This window comes from Erinaceus europaeus, chromosome 12 (assembly GCF_950295315.1).
Source record: "Erinaceus europaeus chromosome 12, mEriEur2.1, whole genome shotgun sequence".
NCBI classification, from domain to species: domain Eukaryota; kingdom Metazoa; phylum Chordata; class Mammalia; order Eulipotyphla; family Erinaceidae; genus Erinaceus; species Erinaceus europaeus.
The window spans coordinates 79244796-79270457 of NC_080173.1; the positions used below are offsets into that span (position 1 = coordinate 79244796).

A 25662-nucleotide genomic window follows, 5' to 3' on the forward strand; every position below is an offset into this window, starting at 1 on the left:
TCCTATCTAACAACAACGGCAGCAATGACAATAACAATAACAAGAGCAACTAAAAGTGGGGGGGGAGATGACTTCCTGGAGAGAGTTGGGCTGCAGCACCCTTGGTTGTGAAAACATCACAATGTGCGGGGAGTCTGGCGGTAGCGCAGCAGGTTAAGCACAAGTGGCGCAGAGCGCAAAGACCGGCATTAGGATCCCGGTTTGAGCTCCTGTCTCCCCACCTGCAGAGGAGTCGCTTCACAGGCGGTGAAGCAGGTCTGCAGGTGTCTCTTTCTCTCCCCGTCTTCTCCTCCTCTCTCCATTTCTCTTTCCTATCCAACAATGATGACATCAATAATAACTACAAAAAAAGGGCAACAAAAAGGGAATGATTAATTTAAAAAAACCCAGGTTCAAGCCTCTAGTTCCCTAGTTGAGGGAAGCTTCACTAGCTTTGAAGCAGTGCTACAAGTGTCTTTATCTCCCCATCTCAGTATCAGTATCTGTCCTATCAAATATATAATTTTTTTGCCTCCAACGTTATCGCTGGGGCTCTGTGCCAGCGATCCACTGCTTCTACAGGCCATTTTCCCCATCTTGTTGCACTTGTTGTTGTGTTTGTTGTAGTCGTTATTGTTATCATAGCTGTTGTTGTTGTTGGATAGGACAGAAAGAAATGGAGAGAAGAGGGGAAGACAGAGGGGGAGAGAAAGATAGACACCTGCAGACCTGCTTCACTGCTTGCGAAGCGAATTGCTGCAGGTGGGAAGCCAAGGCTCAAACCAGGATCCTTACGCCGGTCCTTGCGCTTTGTGCCATGTGTGCTTAACCCACTGCGCTACCGCCCAGTGGTATTTTAAAGGTTGTGAAGAAACCCCCTGCAGGTGGGGAGCCGGGGGCTGGAACCGGGATCTTTACGATGGTCCTTGTGCTTTGCACCATGTGCACTTAACCCACTGCGCTACTGCCTGACCCCCAACCTTTAAAATACCACTGGGCGGTAGCGCAGTGGGTTAAGTGCACATGGTGCAAAGCACAAGGACCATCGTAAAGATCCCGGTTCCAGCCCCCGGCTCCCCACCTGCAGGGGGTCACTTCACAAGCAGTGAAGCAGGTCTGCAGGTGTCTGTCTTTCTCTCCCCCATCTTCTCTTCCTCTCAGTTCCTCTCTGTCCTATCCAACAACAATGACAAGCAATGACAACAATAAAACAAGGGCAACAAAAGGGGAAGCAGTGGGCTCATGGTGCACCGAGCCCAGCGATAACCCTGGAGGCAAAATAAGTAAAATAAATTTTTTAAAGTTTTAAACGTAGATTGGGGGTGGGGGAAGGAGAAAGAATAAGGAAAGAACAGCCTATTTTCAGCATGCTTACTCTACTGTCCTAGGATCAGCTGTAACTCATTTGTAATCTTGCTTATAAGCTCTCTTGGCTGCAAATGACTGGAGCAGGGGTGAAGTTTACATTTATTCCCTGCGCAGCTATCAAGAACAATGAACCCACCTTTGCCGACCCATCTTGGACAGAGCTAGAAGGAATAATGTTAAGTGAGCTAAGTCAGAAAGATAAAGATGAGTATGGGATGATCCCACTCATCAACAGAAGTTAATAACAGAAAGGGAAACTCAAAGCAGGATCTGACTAAATTGAGAGTAGGGCACCAAAGTAAAAACCCTATGGTGAGGGGGAGGGTGGACATTCGGCTTCCCCGGGTGCCGGGGGGTGGGGGGTCAGGATGGGACACAGTCTTTTGGTGGTGGGAATGGTGTTTATGTACACTCCTATTAAATTGTAGTCATATAAATCACTATTTAACGAGGGAAAAAAATGTATGTCTCAAACTTTTTAAAACAGACTGAGTCTTTTTAATACATAGTCAGAGTCTTTGATATGTTGACTCTCTCAAAAGCCTAGACCAGGGAGAACAGAAGCAACCAGTGGCACAGCTATATACAAGATGCTGGGTATTGTACAGCAAACCCTAACAAAGGGACCTATCAAAGTTAACCCAATTACCAAATAATGTGATAATAACTACCCACTGTCTTCTTGAACCCTAAGACAGCAGGAACCTCACATTTCCAGTATAGAGCCTATTTCCCCCACTCCTGGAACCTCAGGGTGGGGCGCACTTTCCTGCATGCTTCTCTCAATTCATATCAAATATTGCATCCGCCGATCTCACAACCTAATCAACGCAACGAGTGCCACCCTAGCATGCTTCACTTCAGACTGTGTCCAGAGACTTCAGGTGTGGAATGACAACCCTTCAGCTTCATCACTCAGGTGAGACCTTTCCTTTCTGTTCCACTCCCCAATAAAGTCCCAAAACCTAGAAATAGACCAGGCTCCGTGAGATACAGCATACGTTCACACGTATCTATAAACTAGGGCAAAATATATACCTGAAAGTAGAAGTACACAATAGTCTGCAGTGAGTACCCCCCAACACTTCATGAGCACTATTCCAGCCTTCAGGTCCATAAATTGTTCAACAATTTGTTTGGCTTTGTATGTTAACTCTCTTTTCAGCCACCAGGTTCCAGATGCTAGCAGGATGCCAACCGGACTTCCCTGGACAGAGGACCCCACCAATGTGTCCTGGAGCTCTGCTTCCCCACATCCCCATCCTACTAGGGAGAGAGGCAGACTGGGAGTATGGATCAGTCAACACCCATGTTCAGTGGGGAAGCAATTACAGAAGTCAGACCTTCCACCTTCTGCAACCCACAATGACCCTGGGTCCATACTCCCAGAGGGATAGAGAATGGGAAAGCTAAAAGGGGAGGGGATGGGATACGGAGAGCTGGAGGTGGGAATTGTGTGGAGTTGTACCTCTCCTAACCTATGGTTTTGTTAATGTCTCCTTTTTTAAATTAAAAAAAGTTTACATTTATTCCAACAATCTCCACTTGATCTAACAAATTCATTCTCACAGGTGGTGGATGGCACATCTGGTAGTGTACACATTACCATATACAAGGAACCAGGTTCAAGTCTCTGCTCTCCAGCTGCAGAGGGAAGCTTCATGAGCAGTGAGGCAGTGCTGCCAGGTGTCTCTCATCTCCTCCTTGCCTCTCAAATTGTCTCTAGCACAAAATAATTACAGCACCAGTAGTAGTCTTAGGGTGGAAGCACTGATACCCACCAATAACCGAAATGGCAATAATTAAAAAAAAAAATCCTCACCTTCCTAGAAGACTTAAAATTTGCCTTTCGGGTCACTCATTCCAGATCTCTTATTCTTAAGTTTTGTTCTGTGTTTGGCCATGGAGTTTCACCACTTTGGACCAACATTTTTATCACGCAGGTTTTTTAATTTTTCCTCTCTTTACTTATTGGAGACAGCCAGAAATCAAGAGGGAAAGGGAAGCCAGAGACACACCTGCAGCCCTGCTTCATTCTTGCACCGAGTTCTTACACACTGTAATGTGCACTCAAACCAGGCATGCCACCAGCCAGCCCATTAGTTCTTAACCATGATTTAATGAAGTTTGTATAATATACTGTCAAAAGTCTAGACTTTTTTTTTTTTTGCCTTCAGGGTTACTGTTGGGGCACCACACGAATCCAATGCTCCTGGAGGCCATTTTTTCCCTTGTTTATCATTGTGTTGGATAGGACAGAGAAATCAAGAGAGGAAGAGTGAGCAGGTTAAGCACAGGTGGCACAAAGTGCAAGGACCGGCGTAATGATCCCGGTTCGAGCCCCCAGCTCCCCACCTGCAGGTCACTTTGCAAGCGGTGAAGCAGGTCTGCAGGTGTCTTTCTCTCCCCATCCTCTCTCCATTTCTCTGTCCTATCCAACAACAGCTATGACAACAATAGCAACTACAAAAATCACAAGGACAACAAAATGGGAAAAACTCTCCAGTAGTGGATTCTTAATGCAGGCACCAAGCCCCAGCAATAACCCTGAAGGCAAAAAAAAAAAAAAAGAGGAGAGGAAGACAGAGAGGTGGAAAGATAAGACACCTACAGACCTGTTTCACCACTTGTGAAGCGACGCCCCTGCAGGTGGGGAGCCAGGGGCTCAAAGCAGGATCCTTACACCAGTCCTTGCGCTTCATACCATGTGTGCCCAATCCACTGCGCTACCGCCTGGCCTCAATCATACTAAATCTTGCAACACTGTAAGTGTAAATTCTAAAGTGCAGCTTAAAAAACAGGTGGGAGGGAGTCTGTAGCGCAGCGGGTTAAGCGCAGGTGGCGCAAAGCACAAGGACCGGCATAAGGATCGCGGTTCGAACCCCGGCTCCCCACCTGCAGGGGAGTCGCTTCACAGGCGGTGAAGCAGGTCTGCAGGTATCTTTCTCTCCTCCTCTCTGTCTTCCCCTCCTCTCTCCATTTCTCTCTGTCCTATCCAACGTCAATAACTACAACAATAAAACAACAAGGGCAACAAAAGGGAATAAATAAAATATTTTTAAAAAAGGTGGGAGTAGTCATTCATGATAGTACAAGAAAAATGTATTGATCCCAGCAAGAAGCAATTTAAAGACTTAGGGTATTAGGAAATTTCTCTCAACTTTCATATACCTTGCTCACCAAATTTATAGTATGGAAGCTAAATTATTTTGCAAAAGCAGTAAGAAACACAAATCTAGTGTTAAAAAGTGTTTTCCGGGGGTCGAGCTGTAGTGCAGTGGTTTAAGTGCACAGTGGCGCAAAGAGCAAGGACCGGTTTAAGGATCCCGGTTCCAGGTCCCAGCTCCCCACCTGCAGGGGAGTCGCTTCACAGGTGGTGAAGCAGGTCTGCAAGTGTCTTTTCTCTCCCTGTCGACATCAACAATAACAACCACAAGGCTACAGCAACAAGGGCAACAAAAAGGGGGAAAATGGCCTCCAGGAACAGTGGATTCATGGTGCAGGCACTGAGCCCCAGCAATAACCCTGGATGCAAAAAAAAAAAAAAAAAAAATTTTAAGTGTTTTCCCCAAATTGAAAGACAACCACCATAGGACTGAAGCTCCATCAGTGCAGTGGAGGCCAGGTTCAAACAGCAGTCGTTGGTATGGCAGCAAAGCAGGGCTCTAGAAGGCGAGCCATCTTGCTAGCTTGCTCACTGGAAGACTTTGGACTTTTTTCAGGGGCTGGAGAATGGCATACCCACTTAAGTGCACAGGAAGCTGGGTTCAAGCCCTAGGTCCCTACCTGCAGGGGAAAGATTTATGAACAGTGAAGCAGGTCTCTCCCTCGACCTTCCCCTTCCCTTTTGTCTCAATATATAATAAATTTTTAAAAGACAAATTTGCATTCAAATTTTAACAATTTTAAGCTTACATTGAAATGAACCAATTAAGCCATGAAAAAGAAAGACTCCCATCTTTCTAACCCACAGTATAGGCTGTCACCTTTTATCTTTTAGTAAGGACCTGATAACCAACCACACTCACTCCAAATGTGTTCTCCATACCAAGATTGCCAAATCCTTGAAAACATTCATAGATAGCATGCTTCTCTGGAGTTTAAATCCAAGTAATCATGTCTACAGTCAAGTAAGTGACCTTTTCAATTAATCTCATGTAATTCTATAGACAAAGTAATTACAAGTCAGATTTTGTAAAATAATCTACGTAGTCTGTCTCAAATCTAGGAACCCATAAGAGTGGGAACAGACTATAAAAACCTGCATCCTATTAGTGGTTCCTTTAAACCACTTAGAGCTACTACAATTTATTCCTTCAGTCTTGGACCAGCTAGAAAACATTAACCTGAAAAACACCAAGGATGGCTCCAACTGGATCAAATTATGCAGATATTGATATAATTATCTCATAATGAAAAGGTAATTCACAAAAACATTACATCCTAGTTCCAGGTACACACACATTTTGGTAATTTAGCATTAATTCTTACTACTAAAAACTCAAGCCCAAGGTACATTTTGTGTGTCATTAAAACAATGAGTACCTAGCTTGTTCTCTCTCATTAACTTTTCCTTTTGCTTTTGCTTCTAGGGTTGTTGCTTGGACTCAGAGCCTGCAGTATGAATCCACTGCTCCTGGAGGCTATTTTTTCTCTTTTGTTGCTCTTATTATCGTTGTTATTGCTGCTGTCGTTGCTGGATAGGACAGAGAGAAATTGAGATGGGGAAGACAAGAGGAAAGACACCTGTAGACCTGCTTCACTACCTCTGGATCCCCTGCAGGTGGGGATCCGGAGGTTCGAACCAGAAACTTACACAATCCTTGCAGCACTGCCTAGCCCCCCACCATTTAACAGCTTTTTTTAAAAAAAATTTTTTTATATATTTATTTTCCCTTTTTGTTGCCCTTGTTTTTCATTGTTGTTGTAGTTATTATTGATGTCATTGTTGGATAGGACAGAGAGAAATGAAGAGGAGGGGAAGACAGAGAGGGGGAGAGAAAGACACCTGCAGACCTGCTCACTGCTTGTGAAGCAACTCCCCCACAGGTGGGGAGCCAGGGGCTCGAACCGGGATCCTTATGCCGGTCCTTGCGCATTCAACAACTCTTATTCTTCTGTGCTAATGCCACACTGACCTTCAGAAGGACAGTAAAAATAATTTCACTTCAGTCTAAGGATTATTCTGAGTCTTACTGATTGTGCAATGCAAAATTTCAAAATTATGCCTTGTATTAACTATGCATGTTGTACTTGAACTATCATGTTGTTAGTTTAATAGAAAAGACATGATTAGGGAGACCCAGGTGGTAGTGGTGTAGCAGGTAGAGCATCTGAGCCTTGAGTGTGAGGTCCCAAATTCAATTCCCACCAATACATAGGCCAGAGTGATGCTCTGGTTCTTTCTCATATTAACAAATGAAATTTTATTAAAAAGACAGGGTTGATAATGTACTGACTTGGACTACTGAGTATTCTTAACAAGCAGTATTTTAAGTATCAGTGCCACCCACCCCAAATATACATGATCACAGATACACAAATAAATTAGAATAAGTTTCTTTTCACATTCAGGCAAACAATACCATCAATATGTTTGGACTAGAGATTTTATTTTAGAAGGGTAAAGGATGGAGGCGCAATAATATTTGGCATTTTTAATTTAGGTTTGTTTTATTTAAGTTTAATGTTAATTCCATGCTGTGTTTCAGTAAGAACAATACAGATTCTGTATCTGTGGCTCCAGTCAGATATCCAGTAGTACAAATTAGCTTCAAGTTACACATACTGAACAAAAGAGGTTGAGCGAGCGAAGGGGGGGGGCTAGGAAAGAGGGAAGAAGAAGAAACAAAGAATTGAACACGCATGCAGGCTTTTCCATACCACCTTCAATGCTAACCTGCTTCAGAGGGAGAGTAAAAGTAGGCAAGAATGAGCAGCCACGGATTGTTGAACTGTTACCAGCACCATGCTTCTCAGCAACGTTTCAGTAGAGTTTGAAACACTTTTTACAGGAAAACCATTACAACAAACTCCCCAAACAACCTTTAACCACTTCAAGCTAACACCCAATTAATTTTAAACATTGGTATAAAACTCGATTTAAACAATTAGAAAAAGGAAAATACCACAAATGTCTCTACAGTGTGATTATCCTCTCTTAGATGCTTACATCACCTAGACGTCTAATGACTTTCAAATGTAATTCCCATTTCTAATGGTGATCTTGCCACATCTGGCAGGAGACAATACAGTAATGCTGAAAAAGCCTCTATGCAGTCCTGTTAGTGTCTTAAAGAACCTAAAAGCTGGGACCAGTAAAATCCACAGAAATTCACTCTTGCCTTTAAGAACTTTTGAAAACTGTTTTTAAAAAAACCAACAGGGCAGGAACCTAAATTCTGAGACCAAATGTAAAAGTCAGATTTGGTGGTTCTCAGTGACAATGGGGAAATTTCCAAGGGGAGTGGGATGGGAAGGAGTGGGGTGGTCAGAGATGGTTTCTCTTGTTGGCTTTTTATGTCTCACTGATTTTCATCTTCCACATCCTGCAGCGCTTCTTTATTCTGCTCTTCACCTGCAAAGAAGAATAATAGTTATTTTGAACAAACTAAATTAGGCTGCCATGGTCAAAAGGGTATCATTACAAGCATAAAAATCCCTTATATGTGCTATAGTAGAGATGACTAATAAAAGACAGGCAAAAAAAATTGTATTATCCTTTGACACCAGAAATGCCTAAACCAAGAGGTGCTGTATTGAGGTCCTGGTTAACGGTCAGAATGAAAAGAGGATGAAAAAGAAAAAGTAATAGTAAACGTCAATGTTTTTGTGCTAAATAAGCTCTTAAAGTAGACAGCCAAAGAAGCCAAATTAAAATGATTTTCAAGCTTTCATGTTTATCTTGGGTCAAAATACTCTTTTCTCAATAACCTCACCTCTTCAGGAATTCAATGTGTCCGGTTTTTTCTTCTTTTTTCAATCTTATTTACCCACCTAAGCTCCACATCAAACATGTTTCATAACTGAGCAATACTATGCTCCAAATAGTTCTACGGCTTTAGAAGAATTCTGGCTTTTCTAAGTATCTTGCAACCAGGTATCTCACTACACAGTGTAACGACAAGCTCAAAGTAAACCAGAACCACTGAGGTTATTAAAGAAGGGCATTTGGACCAGTTCTCTCATGCCATTTTTCTTTCCCCTATGAACATGATGATTAGCCTAGAGTTTCAACTGCACTGTGACATGCAATAGAAAGTCAGCCTATTTACTGAAAAGTTATCTACCTATTAATAAGCATTAAATAAGTCAGCCATAATGAGCATGCAGGCTTTTGTAAAAAATAAACTGGTAAAAATTACACTCTTTTATAAACTTCCTACTTAAGCAGATGGGGAAATGGCTCAATTGGTAAAGCCATGAATGCCTGATGCTTCTAGTTCAATCCTTGGGAACCCTAATCTACCATGACGATTGCTCTAGTTTCTCTCTTCCCCATCTCTCTCCATAACTCATATGAATGGTCTCTCATATGTAGTAAGCCATTTTGTAATTCCTACTCAGAATAAGAACAATTAGCAAATTCAACAATCACAGTATGATAGTTCAAGACAGTCCATCCATTCATATAGTTGGGTAATTAAGATGGTCAAATGACACGAACTAATGGCTATCAACAAAGCATCTAGGGGGCTGGGTGGTGGTACCATGTGTAAGGGCCTGGGTTCAAGCCCCCACTCCCACACCTGTGGGGGTGGGGGGACACTTCAGAGCAGTGAAGCAGGTACTGCAGGTCTCTCTCCTCTCAATTTAATAAAATTAAAAAATAATAAAATAAAAAGGAAAAATGGCCACTAGGAGCTGTAGACTCATTACACAGGTACCAAGCCCCAGCATTAATTGTTAGCAATAAAAACAAAACCAAAAAACTATAAATATATAAAAAGCATTTATACTGAGGATTACATTAAAATAACTTGCTATTATAAGTGTCCTCATGGCAACAGGGTTAAGATTGTAGACTTGAGATTGCAGTCATCTCAAAATGCCGTTCTTTCATGACAAATATTTGAGATTTATGTCACTCCAAAAAGGTTCATGGATTTCTAGCTCGCGCGTGTGGGGGGGGGCAACAACAAAAAAAGAAAAACTCCACTGAAACTTAAATCATTATGAGCTTGGACTCAGAAAATGATTATTTACTTTTTTTTTTAACACAATATACTGTCAAAATATGTTAATGCCTAACAGAGTACATACTAATTCACTCATAAGCAACAAACACATTCGCCAAAAGTTCCAAGTAACTGGCATTAAAATGTCACACCTAAACCAAAGTAGATATAGCAGATCAAGGCTTTTCATCCTACAATGTAGAACAGGCAGTTTGATAAGCAAAAGGATGGTGAAATGCAGGCATGATTAGTGAAGATCCAAAGCTAAAAAGCAGAATTCACTGTGCTGTGTGACTTACAAAGTAGTTTTAAGAAAGGAAGAGTTGGATTTTCCTTTAGGAATCTATATTGCAAGGAGAAAGGGAGGAAGAACAATTATATGAAAGAAACATTACAAGAAAAATAAGCTGAAGAAAGCAGGACAAAGGAAAATATCAATGATTTGGGGACATAAAATTTTGATATTTATACTCTATGAACTTTTTTTTTTTAAACCAGAGCACTGATCAACTCTGGTTTATGATGGTGCAGGGGATTGAACCCAGTACTTTGGAGCCTCAGGCTCCAAACAGTCTTTTTACATAACCATTACGCTATCTACCCCTGCCCTCTATGAACTTTTAAAGGATAACCTGTTTCACTTAGTCTTGGGGATAAAATAATAACCTCCGTAAAGCTATATGTATAAAGAAAGGTTTCCTTGTATGCCAATTTTGTTACCACAATTTCTAAGTTTGAGGGAAAGAAAGTGGAACAAACAGAACTCTTCTGTATAGGCTTTTGCTTGGCATCGGCTACTAATCAAAGGTGAAGAGTTAAGATTACTTGATGAGAAAGGTGGCAATCGTTTTTAAAAAAATGTATGTTCCAGGAGTCGGGCAATAGTGCAGTGGGTTAAGCACATGTGGCACAAAGCACAAGGAGCGGCTTGAGGATCCCGGTTCAAGCCCCCAGCTCCCCACCTGCAGGGGAGTAGCTTCACAGGCAGATCTGCAGGTGTCTTTCTCTCCCACTCTCTAGCTTCCCCTCCTCTCTCAATTTCTCTCTCCTATCCAACAACAATGTCATCAATAACAATAAAAAGACAAGGGCAACAAAAGGGAAAATAAAAAAAATTTTTTTAATGTTCCAACAGTCTAGCACAGAAACGTAATTCTGAAGCTAAGGAACAGTATAAAGGAGTTTATGAACCACTTCCTTCCTCCTTTAGAAATCCTCAATTGAAACACACTTTGACATCACTTATCAGCAAAATAAAAAACAGTACCCCCCCAAAAAAAAAACTAGAATATTTTGAGAAACTAGGGAAGTTTAAATATAAGTTTAGGAGAAATTATAAGAAGTGTAATTTTCTGGGAAACTGCCAATGCCTAAATAGTATCCTATATACAGCATGATTCCAACCCATAAAAGCCAACTGAGGGGAGTCAGGTGGTGACTCAGAGGGTTAAGCACACGTGGTGCAAAGCTCAAGGACGGAACGGCATATGGATCCCAGCTTGAGGCCCCGGCTCCCCACCTGCAGGGGAGTCGCTTCACAGGCGGTGAAGCAGATCTGCAGGTGTCTATCTTTCTCTCCCCCTCTTCTCTACATTTCTCGCTGTCCTATTCAACAATGACATCAATAACAACAATAATAACAACAACAATAAAACAAGGGCAACAAAAGGGGATAACTAACTAAATTAAAAAAAAAAAAAAAAAAAGCCGACTGAGGACCACCAAAGATAGCTCAGTCTATATGAAAAGTACATCCTGGGAGTCAGGCGATAGTGCAGCGGGTTAAGCGCACGTGGCACAAAGCACAAGGACCAGCGTAAGGATCCCAGTTCAAGACCCCGGCTCCCCACCTCCAGAGGAGTTGCTTCACAAGCGGTCTTCCCCTCCTCTCTCCATTTCTTTCTGTCCTAACACCAACGACATCAACAACAATAAAAACAACAAGGGCAACAAAAAGGAAATAAATAAGTAAATATTTTTTTTAAAGGGCATCCTATCTTCCTTAGAGCCCTGGGTTAAACCCCAGCACAGGGGGCAATGTAAGAAAAAGATGATCTGGGGTCGGTGATACCTACTATACATGTGTGATGGCCCCAGCACAGTATATTAAAAATATTAAGATAGGGCTGAGCTCACAGTACAGTGACAGCACACCAGATTTGCATGCTTATACAGCGCCAGGAACCTCAGGTTCAATCTCCAGCACTACCTATGGCAGAGCTGAGCAGTCATGCATCGGCCTCTGTCTCTCTCACGGAAATAAATCAAGGGGCTAAGGAGTCAGTATAATGGTCATGGACAATAACTTTCATGTCTGAGATTTTAAGTTCTCCCCAGTAGAGTAAAGCAATGCTCTGGGACTTAAAAAAAAAAAAAGGGGGGGGGGGTCGGGCGGTAGCGCAAAGCACAAGGACCAACCTAAGGATACTGGTCAAGCCCCCAGATCCCCACCTGCAGGGGAGTCGCTTCAAAGGTGGTGAAGCAGGTCTGCAGGTGTCTTTCTCTCCCTCCTCTCTCCATCTCTCTGTCCTACGCAACAATGACATCAATAACAACAATAACTACAACAACAACAAAAAAAAAACCAGGGCAACAAAAGGGAAAATAATTTAAAAAACATGGGAGAGGAAAAGGAGAAAATAAATCAAATATAACAAATTAAAAGCCCACTTTATAAAGCATACCTTTTCCCCTCTCCAGTTATTGCTAGGGCTCAGTGCCTACACCACAAATCCATTGCTACTGGAGGTTATTTTTCCCCTTTTGTTGCCCTTGTTGTTTATTGTTATTATTGTTGTTGGGTAAGACAGAGAAATCGAGAGGGGAAGGGAAGACAGAGGGGGAGAGCAGACCTTCACTACTTGTAAAGCGACTCCCCCTTGCAGGTGGGGAGCTGGGGGCTCAAACTGGGATCCTTGCACTTTGCACCATGTGCACTTAACCTGCTGTGCTACCTACCACCCGATCCCCGCAAGTACACCTTTTAATAAAATTAGTGAATGATTTTAGTCACAGTAATTTTAATTTAAGATGAATTTTAATTTTATTAAAATTATTTTCACTGTTTACTATGTTCCACAATTTCAAATAGTCTATGCCAATGGTCATACGGAAACTAGTCTGGTGGTCCAGCAGGTGGAGCTGTGGATAAAAGCATTAGACTTGGGAGTCAGGCGGTAGCACGATGAGTTATGCGCAGGTGGCACAAAGCGCAAGGACCTGCCTAAGGGATCCCAGGCGAGCCCCCAGCTCCCCACCTGCAGGGGAGTCCTTTCATAAGCAGTGAAGCAGGTCTGCAGGTGTCTTTCTCTCTCCTTCTGTCTTTCCCTCCTCTCTCCATTTCTCTATGTCCTATCCAACAAGGATGACATCAACAATAACTACAACAACAAAACAAGGGCAACAAAAGGGAATTAAAAAAAAAAAAAGCACTGGACTCTTAAGCATGAAGTCTTGAGTTTGATCCCTAGCAGCACATGTACTAGGAATGATGCTCTGGTTCTTTTTTTCTCTCTCCCTTCTCCTATTTCAAATAGATAAAAAGAAAGAAAGAAAACTGACCTATTTCAATCCAATGAAGATCAACTATTCACTTTACAAGTTAAAGGGAATCAAAGGACTTAGATTTCACAAGTGAGAAATCTGTGCTGCTATATAATAACATCTTTGTACAATGAACCTTCCCAATTATAAAAGCCATGTATAGGGGCCAGGGAGGTGGTTCAATGGTAGATCACATCTTATATTACAAAGGCCCAGATAAAACCCCCAGCACCACATGAGAGAGCAGAGTTGAGTTCTGGCACTACTTGGGAGGTGCTATGGCACTGAAGAAAACCCCAGTGCTACAATGTCTTTCTCTCTCTCTCTCTCTCTCTCTATATATATATATATATATAGAGAGAGAGAGAGAGAGAGAGAGAGAGAATGACAAAATAGATTAGAGTGGTGGGACAATGAACACACAAGTCCAGGCACAACTCATCACTCTCCCCCCCCTTGGCGACTGAAGTAATTTATCAGGTGCCGGGATTCTAGATTTGATCCTAAACATATTAAAGAGTGCTCACCCCATAAAATGATCAACCTTAATTTTTTTAAGATTTTGTTTATTTATTAATGAGAAAGATAGAAAAGAACCAGACATCACTCTGTCACATGTGTTGCTGGGGATTGTACTCAGAACCTCATGCTCGAGAGTCCTGTTCTTTATCGATTGTGCACATCTCAGACCACACATGATCAACATTTTTTATTTTCCTCAACAAAATAATAAAATTGGGGGCCAAGAGAGAATTTACCTAAAGGAAAAGATGCTTGCTAGCAAGACCTGGGCTCAGGCCCTGGCACCCCATGTGAGCACCAGAGGAGCTCTATGGATGGTGGAGCAATGCTAAGGTAGCACTCCCCCCTCCCCCCCCCCCAAAAAAAAAAAGAATAAAAAAACGCGGTACTCCTCAACAGTAATTACCACCCATAGCTGAGACGTCCAGTTCATCCCCCAGCACAATATACTTTAAGAGACTGGGTTGGAGAGAGAGTCGGGTGGTAGCTCAGTGGGTTAAGTGCACATGGTGCGAAGCTCAAGAACCACTTTAAGGAACTGGGTTGAAGAAATGAACTCTGTGGCAGAGTACATACATGCCTCACATGCCCATGACTGGCACTTCATAAAGAACTAAAGAATATGTCCTGGCAGTTGTGTTGGTGGTATAGTGGTGAGCATAGCTACCTTCCAAGAATATGTCCATTTGTTTGTTTTTTCTAATTTATTAATTAACAGAAAAGAGATAAGGAGAGAGGGAACTAGAGCATCACTCTGGAACGTGACAAAAACATTGGGCTTATAAGCATAAAGTTCCAAGCTCAATCCCCAGCACTGCTTGTGCTAGACTGATGATCTGGTTTTCAGCATGTATGTGCTGCTGTATATGCATATATTCTAAATACAAATACATCATTTTTAAAAGGGAGGAAATTGTCACCCCACGTCACATCCTTTGTTATTTTCACCCTCAAACAAAGACTACAGCTAAACCTCAGGAGTGCATTGTGTACTATTAGTTGTGTACTATTAGTTGTGTACTATTACAGTTGATCTGTAATCAAAATTGAGTACACTGTCTCCATTCCACATTACCACCAACTTGTCCTCCCCACTTTTTAATGATTATGGATAATAGTTCTTTGGGAATAGGCAGAAAACCTCCTGGCCAAGGCCAGAGAACAGTTTGAGTAGAGTGTATATTGTAATTAGTATGCCTGTGCCATATCAGAGTGGTATTCTGATTACTCACTCTTAATATGAAATTTCCTCTCTCCTAAGGTTTAAGTAAATTTTTTTAAATGAAGGGCAGGATATAGTTCACCAGATAGGGTACATGTCTTGCCATATGTAGGGCTAAGTTCAAGACTCAGTACCATAGAGGAGCACCACTGAACCAGCGAAAGCTCCAGAGTCTCTTCCTCTACTTGAAATGAAAATAATAATACTCAACCCAGGAGTAAGAGGCCCATAACAAAAAGATGTTTCACAAATATACTTGTGAGTAACTCAAACCTGAATTAAGTGCTTATGACATTTGAGTAACCTCAGATCCTAAAACTGAATATGAAGGTAAAATTCTTTGCTGCAACTGTACTCCCAAAGGGGGAGAATGTTAAGGGAAGATAACTAGAGAGCTCTAAAACCCAATTCCATCAGGACCCAGAGAAGGGGGGGGGGGGGGGAGACATTTGGAAGTAGTAATAGGTGGCTTAAAATGGAAGAGGAGGGAAAAATACAGCTACAGGAATAATAGTTAACCTGTATCTGTGACCTTAGGAGACTCATTGCCATTTCTAATAAAAATAGAATTAAATAAAAAAATTATTTGCTACCCCTCTACCTATCTTGCCCACAATTTTCAAAACAGTGGGGAAAGGTAACCTAAATTTAACAGAATGTATATGTTAAGATAAATAAAAAAATGTTTTAGAAACATTAACAAGAGGGTCCTGTTTGCAAACCTTTTATTTTATCATCTCATACCCCAAAATGAAAGACTGTATTTTCTACAGAGGCAGTAGTTTAAATATGATAACAGAAGAACTTGACTATGAATACTAAACTGTAGCTTGATGTATAGAAAAAGACCAAGAAATTTCTAGGAGTAAATGACTCAGCAACTGAGTCATTTAACTTCAGTGTGCTTACCATCACCCTGCATGTCTGAAGTCCATAGTGTCAGATTATCACGTAACAACTGCATGATAAGTGTAGAGTCCTTATAACTTTCTTCACTCAGCGTATCCAGTTCTGCAATTGCATCATCAAAAGCTGCTTTTGCCAACCTAAAAGCATTTTAAAAAAGCATTTCATAAAAATGCAAGCCCAAAAAAATAAAATTACAAATGCCATAACAATCTTTTCTTAATTAACTCCCAATATGTAACAGTTAACAGTATCAATTGGAATAAAGCACTGACATAAACGAAAAGCACACAACTGTGGTCTGGGAGTTGGCGCAGTGGCTAAGAGACGTGACTCTCAAGCATGAGGTCCTGAGTTCAATCCCCGGCAGCACATGTACCAGAGTGATGTCTGGTTCTTTCTCTCTCCTATCACTTCTCATGAATAAATTAAATATTAAAAAAAAGAAAAGAAAAGCACACAACTAATGAAAATAACATTCTAGAGATTTCACAATCTAGCAACTCTGGAACTTGTAGAACTTTTAGAGTGTCACTTATTATGATTCAACATTGTGCCGGGCCTTGAAGGTGGCAAAAGATCTATCATTGAGGGGCCAGGAGGTGGCACACACAGTTAAGCACACATATCACCATGTGCAAGGAACTAAGTTTGAGCCCCCACTTCCCACCTGCAGGAAGGACACTGAAGCAGGTCTGCAGGCTTATTTCTCTTTATTTTTTTTTGCCTCCAGGGTTATTGCTGGGGCTCGGTGCCTGCACCACAAATCCACTGCTCCTAGAGGCCATTTTTTACTCCCATTTTGTTGTCCTTGTTGTTGTAGGTCTCGGTCGGTCTCTTTCTCTCTCTCTTTCTCTCCTCACTCCCTCTCAATCCATCTCTGTCCTATCAAATAGGAAAGAATAGAAAGCAGCTAATAAAAGTTTGAAATAAAAAGATCTCTTTTTTAAATTAAAAGATATATCTGAATTAACATGAGAGGAGAGTACCACCCTGTGGCTTGGTGTCTACACCTTGCAGGTGAGGAACAGGAAGATGGAGATTAAACCTGGATTCTTGTGCACAGAAACATGCGCACTTAAGCAGGTATGCCCCAATTTCACAATTTCTAAAAGTAAAAGCACTATGCACGTAAAGATATTCCAGAGAGGGTCAGGCTCATCTAACTGAGTACACATACACTTTACCATGTGTAAGGATCCATGCTCAACCTCTGACCACATAAGAGGACTTACAAGGGGGCCTTCAGGAACGGTGAAATGATGCTCTGGTCTTTCTCTTCTCTCTGTCTCTCACTTTCTAAAAAACTAAGTCACAACAGAGTCAAGGAGGCAGCAAGTCCCAGCACCCCCGAGGGGTGGGGCACAGGGACACAGGCATTTTCCCGCATCTACAATGCTGAAAATTATGCAACAATGAATTTGATTTTTTTTTTCATTCCATTACTTCACTATTTGACAAGCTAAAAACTTTTTTCAAGGAGGCTGGGCAGTAAGCACACCAGGTTAAGCACGCATAGTATGAAACACAAGGATGCTCAAGGATCCCAGTTCAAGCCCCCCCCACTCCCCAACTGCAGGAGGTTGTGGTGAAGCGGGTCTGCAAGTGTCTTAATTTTCTCTCCCTTACTATTCCCAAATTTCTCTCTGTCCTATCCAATGGGGGGGGGGGGGGGGGGAATGACCATCAAGAGCAGTAAAAAAAAAAAAAGTAATTTTTTTAATACATCAAAATTTTTCTGAACATCCTAATTACTTCTCAGCTTGTTGGTTATCATGAGGTGTAAGAGACTGGTCATTATAGATGATCCAAAGCAATGTATTAATAGTCAAAAGAGTATTTTATTGGGGCCAGGTGGTGGTGCACCTGATTGAGCGCACAGATTACAACGTGCAAGGACCCAGGTTTGAGCCCCTGGTCCCCACCTGCAGGGGAAAGCTTCGTAAGTGGCGAAGCAGTGCTGCAGATGTCTCTGTCTCTGTCTCTCTCTCTATCATTCCCTTCCCTCTTGATTTCTGGCTGTCTCTGTTAAATACAGATTTTTAAAAATTAAAAAAAAACTTTATTGCATGCCAAAGGCAATCCAAGAAAATAGAAAGAGAAATGACTCTGTAACCTTTTTCACTTTCAGTAACAGCTTTGGCTCTTTTCCATGACTCACCTGCAGGCACGGTCGGGGGAATTAAGAATTTCATAGTAGAATACAGAGAAATTGAGAGCGAGACCTAAGCGAATGGGATGCGTTGGTGGAAGTTCTGTCATTGCAATGTCACTAGCAGCTTTATAAGCCACTAGGCTATTCTCTGCCGCTTCCTTCCTGTCATTTCCTGTGGCAAATTCAGCCAAATACCTGTGGTAGTCCCCTTTCCTAAAACAAAAGGACAAGAATTAAGAATTTTGCTTTTCGAGGCAACATATATTTTAAATCTTCTGTATTATAAGATAAAATATGATACAAAAATAGTAGGTATACTTCAAATTTTTCGTAGTCTCCTTCAGAAATGACATGCCTCCTCAAGAGATTTCTTATTGCTAAAGAAGAGAAACAACAGTGCTTTGGTCTCTCTCACTAAAATAGTGACAATTCAGAACAGCATAATTAATAATCTTTTAGTGAAACTTTGTATAAAATGTTAAGATGGGAGCGAAAAATATAGAAGAAATGACTTCCACGTATGAGGTCCTGAGTTCACTCTTAGGCAATAACTAAAATTAAATAAAATGTGCAGCCTGGGAGGTAGCGAAGCAGCTTAAACCTGGGTCTCTCAAGTATATGGTCCCAACGTCACATGCCAGAGTGATGCACTAGTTATCGCTCTCTTTAAAATATAAAAAAAATGCTGTGGTCCAGGAGGTGGCGCAGTGGATAAAGCTTTGGACTCTCAAGCATGAGGTCCTGAGTTCAATCCCCGGCAGCACACGTACCAGGAGTGATACCTAGTTCTTTCTGTCTCCTCCCATCGTTCTCATTAATAAATAAAATCTTTAAAAATAAATAAATAAAATGTTTCACATCTGCATGGGCACTAACTGCATGCTCAAGTACCCAGTAGCACCACTTCATGCCAGATGAGCAGTGCTCTGGGTTTTCTCCCAACCCATCCTGTCTCTCTCTCACATTCTAACAGTTTTAGAGGAAGAAGAGGAAGAAGAGGAAGAAGAGGAAGAAGAAGAAGAAGAGGAGGAGGAGGAGGAGGAGGAGGAGGAGGAGGGAGTCGAAGAGGAGGAGGAGGAGGAGGAGGAGGAGGAGGAGGGAGTCGGGCGGTAGCGCAGCGTAGGTTAAGCGCACGTGGCGTGAAGCTCAAGGACCGGCCTAAGAATCCCGGTTTGAGCCCCTGGCTCCCCACCTGCAGGGGCGTTGTTTCACAAGCAGTGAAGCAGGTCTGCAGGTGTCTATCTTTCTCTCCCCCTCTGTCTTCCCCTCCTCTCCATTTCTCTCTGTCCTATCCAACAACAACGACATCAATAACTACAACAATAAAAGAACAAGGGCAACAAGAGGGAATAAATATTAAAAAAGAAAAAAATTTGGAAAATAAAGCATTACGGTAAATTTCAAAATGCAGTGCTATACATAGGGGAGTGTTCCTAGCTGTCACTTGCTACACAAGTTACCTAACCCACACAAGCAAACTAATGCAGCTAAGTAAAGCAAACCTATAATTTTATAGTTTTATAGTAATGATCTGATCATCTTAAATACAGTAATTGGTTTTTCATAGCAGTGAATTTGCAAAAGCTAGTATTTGAGGGGCTGGGTGGTGGCAAACCCGGTTAAGTACACGTTACAATGTGCAAGGACCTGGGTGTTCGAGTGGAGAAGCAAAACTGTGGGTGTTTCTTTGTCTCTCTCCCTCTCTAACTCCTATCTTCTTGATGTCTGACTGTCTCTAACCAATAAAATAAAGATTTAAAAAATTATTGAATTTATAGTAGCACTATTTGTAATAACCCAGGTGGAAGCAATCCAGATGTCTAACCATAGATAGTAGTTAAGATGCTATATACCAGTTGGGGTTAGATAGCATAATGGTTATTCAAAGAGATGCTCATGCCTGAGGCTCCAGAGTCCTAAATTCAATCCCCTGCACCACCATAGGCCAGGTGAGCAGTGTCCTGGTAAACAATAAAAAAATATTTAAAAAGTGGGGGCCAGGCGTTAGCATAGCATAAGGACTGACATAAGGATCCCAGTTCAAGCCCCTGTCCCTACCTGTGTGTGTGTGTGGTCACTTCACAAGCAGTGAAGCAGGTCTACAGGTGTCTATTGTTCTCTCCCCTTCTCTTGTCTTCCCCTCCTCTCTCGATTTTATCTGTTCTAACAACGACGGCAATAACAATAATGATAGACAACAAGGTCAACAAAAGGGGGAAAAAATAGCCTCCAGGTGCAGTAGATTCATAGTGCAGGCACTGAGCCCCATCAATAACTCTGGAAGCACACATACACACACACACACAAAAAAAACCACACACGTTAAAAAATAATAAAATTTTTAAATGTTATATATAATGAATACTGTTCAACTATCAAAAATTATAAAACTGCCTCCTTTGCCTCATCTTGGACGGAACTTGAAGGAATCATGTTAAGTAAGATTCGCCAGAAGGATAAAGATGAACAACAGATAAACTCTCTAGAAACGAGGGAAGGACAAAACACAGGGTGAACTTGGATTAGACATAGTCTGTTGCAACAACGCCAAGAATTTGGAGGAGGAAGGTTGAGGACCCAATGCCCAATGGTTGGTGGAGGATTGAGTTGGCGGTGGGATTGATGTGCAAACATCTATGACAGGAGAAACTGCATCCATGTGACAACTATCTCGTAAATCACTATTTCCCTAATGACACAAAAGGCAATTTTAAATGTTAAGACTCATTCATTCAATGTTAAACAGTCTATAAAAGTAAAAGTTGACAACCTACACAGAAAGTGATGATTTAAGGAGGCCAACATTTAATCTTACAATGTGCCTTGTATTATAAGCACCTACATTTTATAATAGAAAACCTTGGACTCGCCAGTGTTAGCTGCTGGGATGAGGTGTTTGTCCAGTACATCCAGAATGTCACAACAGATTAACTTTAGTTCAGTCTCAACCTAGAATAAGGAGGGGGGGGAAAGTCAAAGGTCATAATTGTTTACATCTAAGCAAACATATACACCATCACATAATTCACCTGGTTTGGAGGAAGAGTTAAATTAATATGCATTCCTCCCTGCCTCTTTTGATGCAAATACAAAAGCAAAGACAAGTTGTCTCCACATTACAGAAACTCTTATTCCTATGTGCTAATTTTTTTAAATGCTTGACATTAAGGGCTGAGTCGTGGCACACCTGAGTGCACATATTGCTGTGAACAAAGACCCAGGTTAAAACCTGTGCTCAGTACCTGTCAGGGGAAGCTTCACAAGTGGTCGAGGGTGTGTCTTTGCCTGCCTCTCTGTCTCCCCGTTCTCTCAATTTCCTCTGTTCTATCAAATTAAGAAGGAAAAGAAAGGAAAAAATGGCTACTGGGAGCTATGAATTCTTTAGTACAGGCATCAAGTCACAGGAATAACCCTGGTGGTGGGGACTTAACAGTTCAACTACAGAACTAAGGTTATCATTGGGTCTCAGTGCCTGAACTACAAATCCACTGCTCCTGATGACCATTTTTCCCATTTTTTTTTTATTGGATAGTACAGAGAGAAAATTGAGACACCTGCAGACCTACTTCACCACTTGTAAAGTGATCCCCCTGAAGGTAGGGAGCCAGGGGCTTGAACCAGGATCCTTGTGCTGGTCCTTGAGCTTCGTACTATGTGCACTTAACCCGGTGTGCTATTGCCCGGCCTGTGAGGCAATTTCTAAAGGAAGCCATAAAAAAAAATCTAGGCAGTCCCATGTCCAGCAGAGAAGCAATTACAGAAGCCAGACCTCCCACCTTCTGCTCCCCAGAGGGATAAAGAATAGAGAAGCTTCCAATGGAGGGGATGAGATATAACAGTCTGGTGGTGGGATTTGTGTAACATTATAGCCCTCTTATCCCACAATCCTGTCCATCAATATTAAATCCAATATTAAATCACTAATAAAAATTTTTAAAGAGGGAGTCAGGCGGTAGTGCAGCGGGCTAAGCGCAGGTGGCGCAAAGCACAAGGACCAGCATAGGGACCCGGGTTCGAACCCCCAGCTCCCCACCTGCAAGGGAGTTGCTTCTCAGGCGGTGAAGCAGGTCTGAAGGTGTCTTATCTTTCTCTCCCCGTCTTCTCCCCCTCTCTCCATTTCTGTGCTATCCAACAATGACAACATCAATAATTACTACAATAAAACAACAATGACAACAAAAGGGAATAAATTATTTTTAAAAATTTAAAAAATAAATTGAAAAGTAAGAAAATATAAAATAGAACTTGGACTGGATTTGGTGTATTGTACCAAAGTAAGACTGGGGTAGGAAGGAGGATTCAGGCCCTGGAACATGATGGTCAAGGAGGACCTAGAGGAGGCAGAACTGTTAATGTGAAAAACAGAAATATTACACATTTACAAACTACTGTATTTACTGTTAACTATAAACCATCAATCCCAAATAAACAAAGTAATATATATCCAGGCAATCTACCTCCACTGTGCACACCACTACTGTATTATACGTGTAGTCTATCACAGTAGTGGTTGAGATTCATGCCAATTAAGGCAACACTATATGCCTGAGTAAATACCAACACTGTTCATTTATAACCCATATTACCAACACTCCATCCCAAACACCCATCTTGCTCCTCAACTTATTGTTTTTAATTTTTGCTACCAAGGCAATTGCTGGGACTTAGTGTCTGTATGACTCCATCACTCTTGAGGGCTTTTACACCCCCCCCATGTTGCCCTTGTTTTATCATTGTTGTGGTTATTTATTATTCTTGTCATTGTTATTGGATACAGAGAGAAATGAAAAGAGATGGGGAAGACAGTGAGGAGAAAAAGACAGACACCTGCAGACCTGCTTCACCGCTTGTGAAGTAACCCACACACACACAGGTGGGGACCCAGGGGCTCAAACCGGGATCCTTACGCCCATCTTTTCACTTCGTGCTGTGTGCGCTTAACCCACTGTGCTACCGCCCGACCCCCAAGGGCTTTTATTCTTTTATTCTTGAGCACAAGAGAAATAAAGAGTACAAAGAAGGGGTCAGGTGGTGGTATACCTGGTTAAATGCACACATTATACTAAGGACCCAGGTTCAAGCCCCTGGTCCCCACTTGCAGTTGGAAAGCTTCATGAGTGGTGAAGCAGGGCTGCAGGTGTCTGTCTCTTGCACACCTTATCTACCACTCACCTCTCAATTTCTATCTCTATTCAATAACAAAATATTTTTTAAAAGAGTAACAAAGACGAGAGAGAGAGGAGAAATTCGTGCATTACTCCCTCACTTGAGATCTGCCCCCTATAGCTGGGGACAGGTATGGGGTGGGGGGGGACCGACAACTGAGTCCAGGTTCGCACACAGCAGCGTGTACTCTAATGAATAAGCCACAACCAAGCCTGTCAACCTCCTTTATTTATTTTATTTTGCCGCCAGGGATATCAATGGGGCTCAGTGTCTGCACTTCAAATCCATTGCTCCTGGAGGTCATCTTTTTTTAAATTTATTTATTTATTCCCTTTGGTTGGCCTTGTTTTTTTTTTGTTGTTGTTGTTGTAGTTGTTATTCATGTCGTCGTTGTTGGATAGGACAGAGAGAAATGGAGAGAGGAGGAGGAGACAGAGGGGGAGAGAGAGACACCTGTACATCTGCTTCACAGCCTGTGAAGTGACTCCCCTGCAGGTGGGGAGCCGGGGGCTTGAACTGGGATCTTTATTCCAGTCCTTGTGCCTTGCACCACCTGTGTTTAACCTGCTGCGCTACCGCCCGACTCCCAGAGGTCATCTTTTTATGTTTTTATTTAAAATTTTATTTATTTATTTATTTATTCCCTTGTCGCCCTTGTTCTATTGTTGTGGTTATTACTGTCATAGTTGTTGGGTAGGACAGAGAGAAATGGAGAGGGGAAGGGAAGACAGATGGGGGAGAGAAAGAGCTTCACCATTTGTGAAGTGACTCCCCTCCCCTAAGGGTGGGGAGCCGGGGATCAAACCAGGATCCTTATGCCGGTCCCTGTGCTTTGCACCACGTGTGCTTAACCCACTGTGCAACTGTCCAACTCTGCTTTTTGTTGTTTTAGTTATTGTTGTTAATAATATTGTCGTCGTTGGACAGGACAGAAAGAAATGGAGAGAGATGGGGAAGAGATAGGAGAGAAAGATATAGACACCTACTTCACCGCCTGTGAAGCGACTCCCCTGCATGTGGAGAGCCAGGGGCTCGAACCCGGATCCTTACTCTGGTCCTAGCGCTTTGTGCCAACTGCGCTTAACCCGCTGCGCTACCGTCCAACTCCTTGAGGTCATCTTTTCACTGGAGAGGACAGAGGGAATTGAGGAGGGGGTGACATGGGGGGGGGGGGGAGACTGATCCACCACTTATGAAGTGAACCCCCTGCAAGCGGAAAGTCAGGGGTTCGAACCTGGATCCTTGCACATGTCCTTGTGCTTCATACTATACGCACTTTACCTGGTGCACTAACTGCACAGCCCCTGAACCCTCTTTTTAAGTATAACCAGAGCACTAACGAGCTCTGACTTATGGTGGCTGGATGTACCTGGGGCTCAGTGACTATGTAAGTGTATTTTGCCTAACCAAGACAGCTCTCTGGACCCCTCTTCATTGTCTTTCTTGCTCTTTTCCGCCTCCAGGGTTATTGCTGGGGCTCCACGCCTGCACTACGAATCCACTGCTCCTGGAGGCTTTCCCCCCCCCCCACTTGTTGCCCTTGCTATCTTATCATTGTTGCCGTTGTTGTTGGATAGGACAGAGAAATAGAGAGGACCAGAAGACGGGGAGAGAAAGAAACCTGCAGACCTTCTTCACTGCTTGAGAAGAAAACCCTCCCTGCAGTTGGGGAGCCGAGGCCAGAACCAGGATCCTTACGTTAGTCCTTGCACTTTGCTCTTGGCTTCTCCTTGCATTCCTTTCCTGCTTAGGTCAAATTCCAGTGTTGCACTAAAATCTCTCTGCCTATCCCTCTATCTCCAGCATATTCAACTTTATTTCCTCATCCCTGAAACAGCAAACATGTCTACTGACAATACATATTCTTTGTTCCAACACGTTAATGACCTAATTGTTAAATAATCACACATAACACACCTATTTTCCTACCTATAAGCTGAAATACCTACTTTTTAAGTTATATAAACATTCCCACTCAATACAGTGCCCAATAGACAATAAATGTAGTTTTCTCTTTCACGATTCCTACCAGTTTACACTCCATACTATTCTGTGTCTACTTCTGCAATTTCCCTCACTGCACTATTTATATACTTCTGTATCTCTACCTGTATCTCTTCACTAGGGTCAGGTTCTCAACAGCAGAAGTATGGAAATTTGGGGTTAGGTAATAATTTACTGTGGTGGGCTAATCTATGTATACACTGTTTGGCAACACACCTCCCTGTCTCTAACCCCCTAGATATATCAAGTGAACATCCTGAACAATGACAACTAAAAATATCTCTGCTCATTGTCAAATAGTCTCTAAAGAGACTTTGAGAACCATTGCACCAGATCACTGCTACCAAACTCTTTTGTCCAAAACTAACACTAAGAAAATATGAATGGTGGTCCAGGAGATGGCATAGTGGATAAAGCACTGGACTCTCAAGCATGAGGTCCTGAGTTCAATCCCCGGTAGCACATGTACCAGAGTGATGTCTGGCTCTTTCTCTCTCCTCCTATGCTTCTCATTAATAAATAAAATGCTTTTTAAAAAAGAAAAATTATTATTAAAAAAATAAATAAAATATGAATGAAGCCAAGGAGCTAAGCAGCTAAGTATGGAGTGCTCAGGGCTT

General features: G+C 42.1%; 1 protein-coding gene across 2 annotated transcripts in view; it reads right to left on the bottom strand.

Annotated features, from left to right (window-relative positions):
- Nucleotides 1-6938: 6938 nt before the first annotated feature.
- Nucleotides 6939-25662, bottom strand: part of YWHAE (tyrosine 3-monooxygenase/tryptophan 5-monooxygenase activation protein epsilon) — a 45330-nt gene continuing 26606 nt past the window's right edge. Inside the window, exons 3-7 of one of the 2 annotated variants that reach the window (XM_060204120.1) lie at nucleotides 20715-20821; nucleotides 17879-18085; nucleotides 15721-15857; nucleotides 9824-9867; nucleotides 6939-7924 (exon numbers count right to left, since the gene is read on the bottom strand). In XM_060204120.1, the coding sequence (XP_060060103.1) occupies nucleotides 9860-9867; nucleotides 15721-15857; nucleotides 17879-18085; nucleotides 20715-20821 (459 nt within the window). In that variant the 3' untranslated portion in view covers nucleotides 6939-7924; nucleotides 9824-9859. The remainder of the gene's footprint in view (nucleotides 7925-9823; nucleotides 9868-15720; nucleotides 15858-17878; nucleotides 18086-20714; nucleotides 20822-25662) is intronic. The other variant, XM_007520416.3, reaches the window with a different exon arrangement.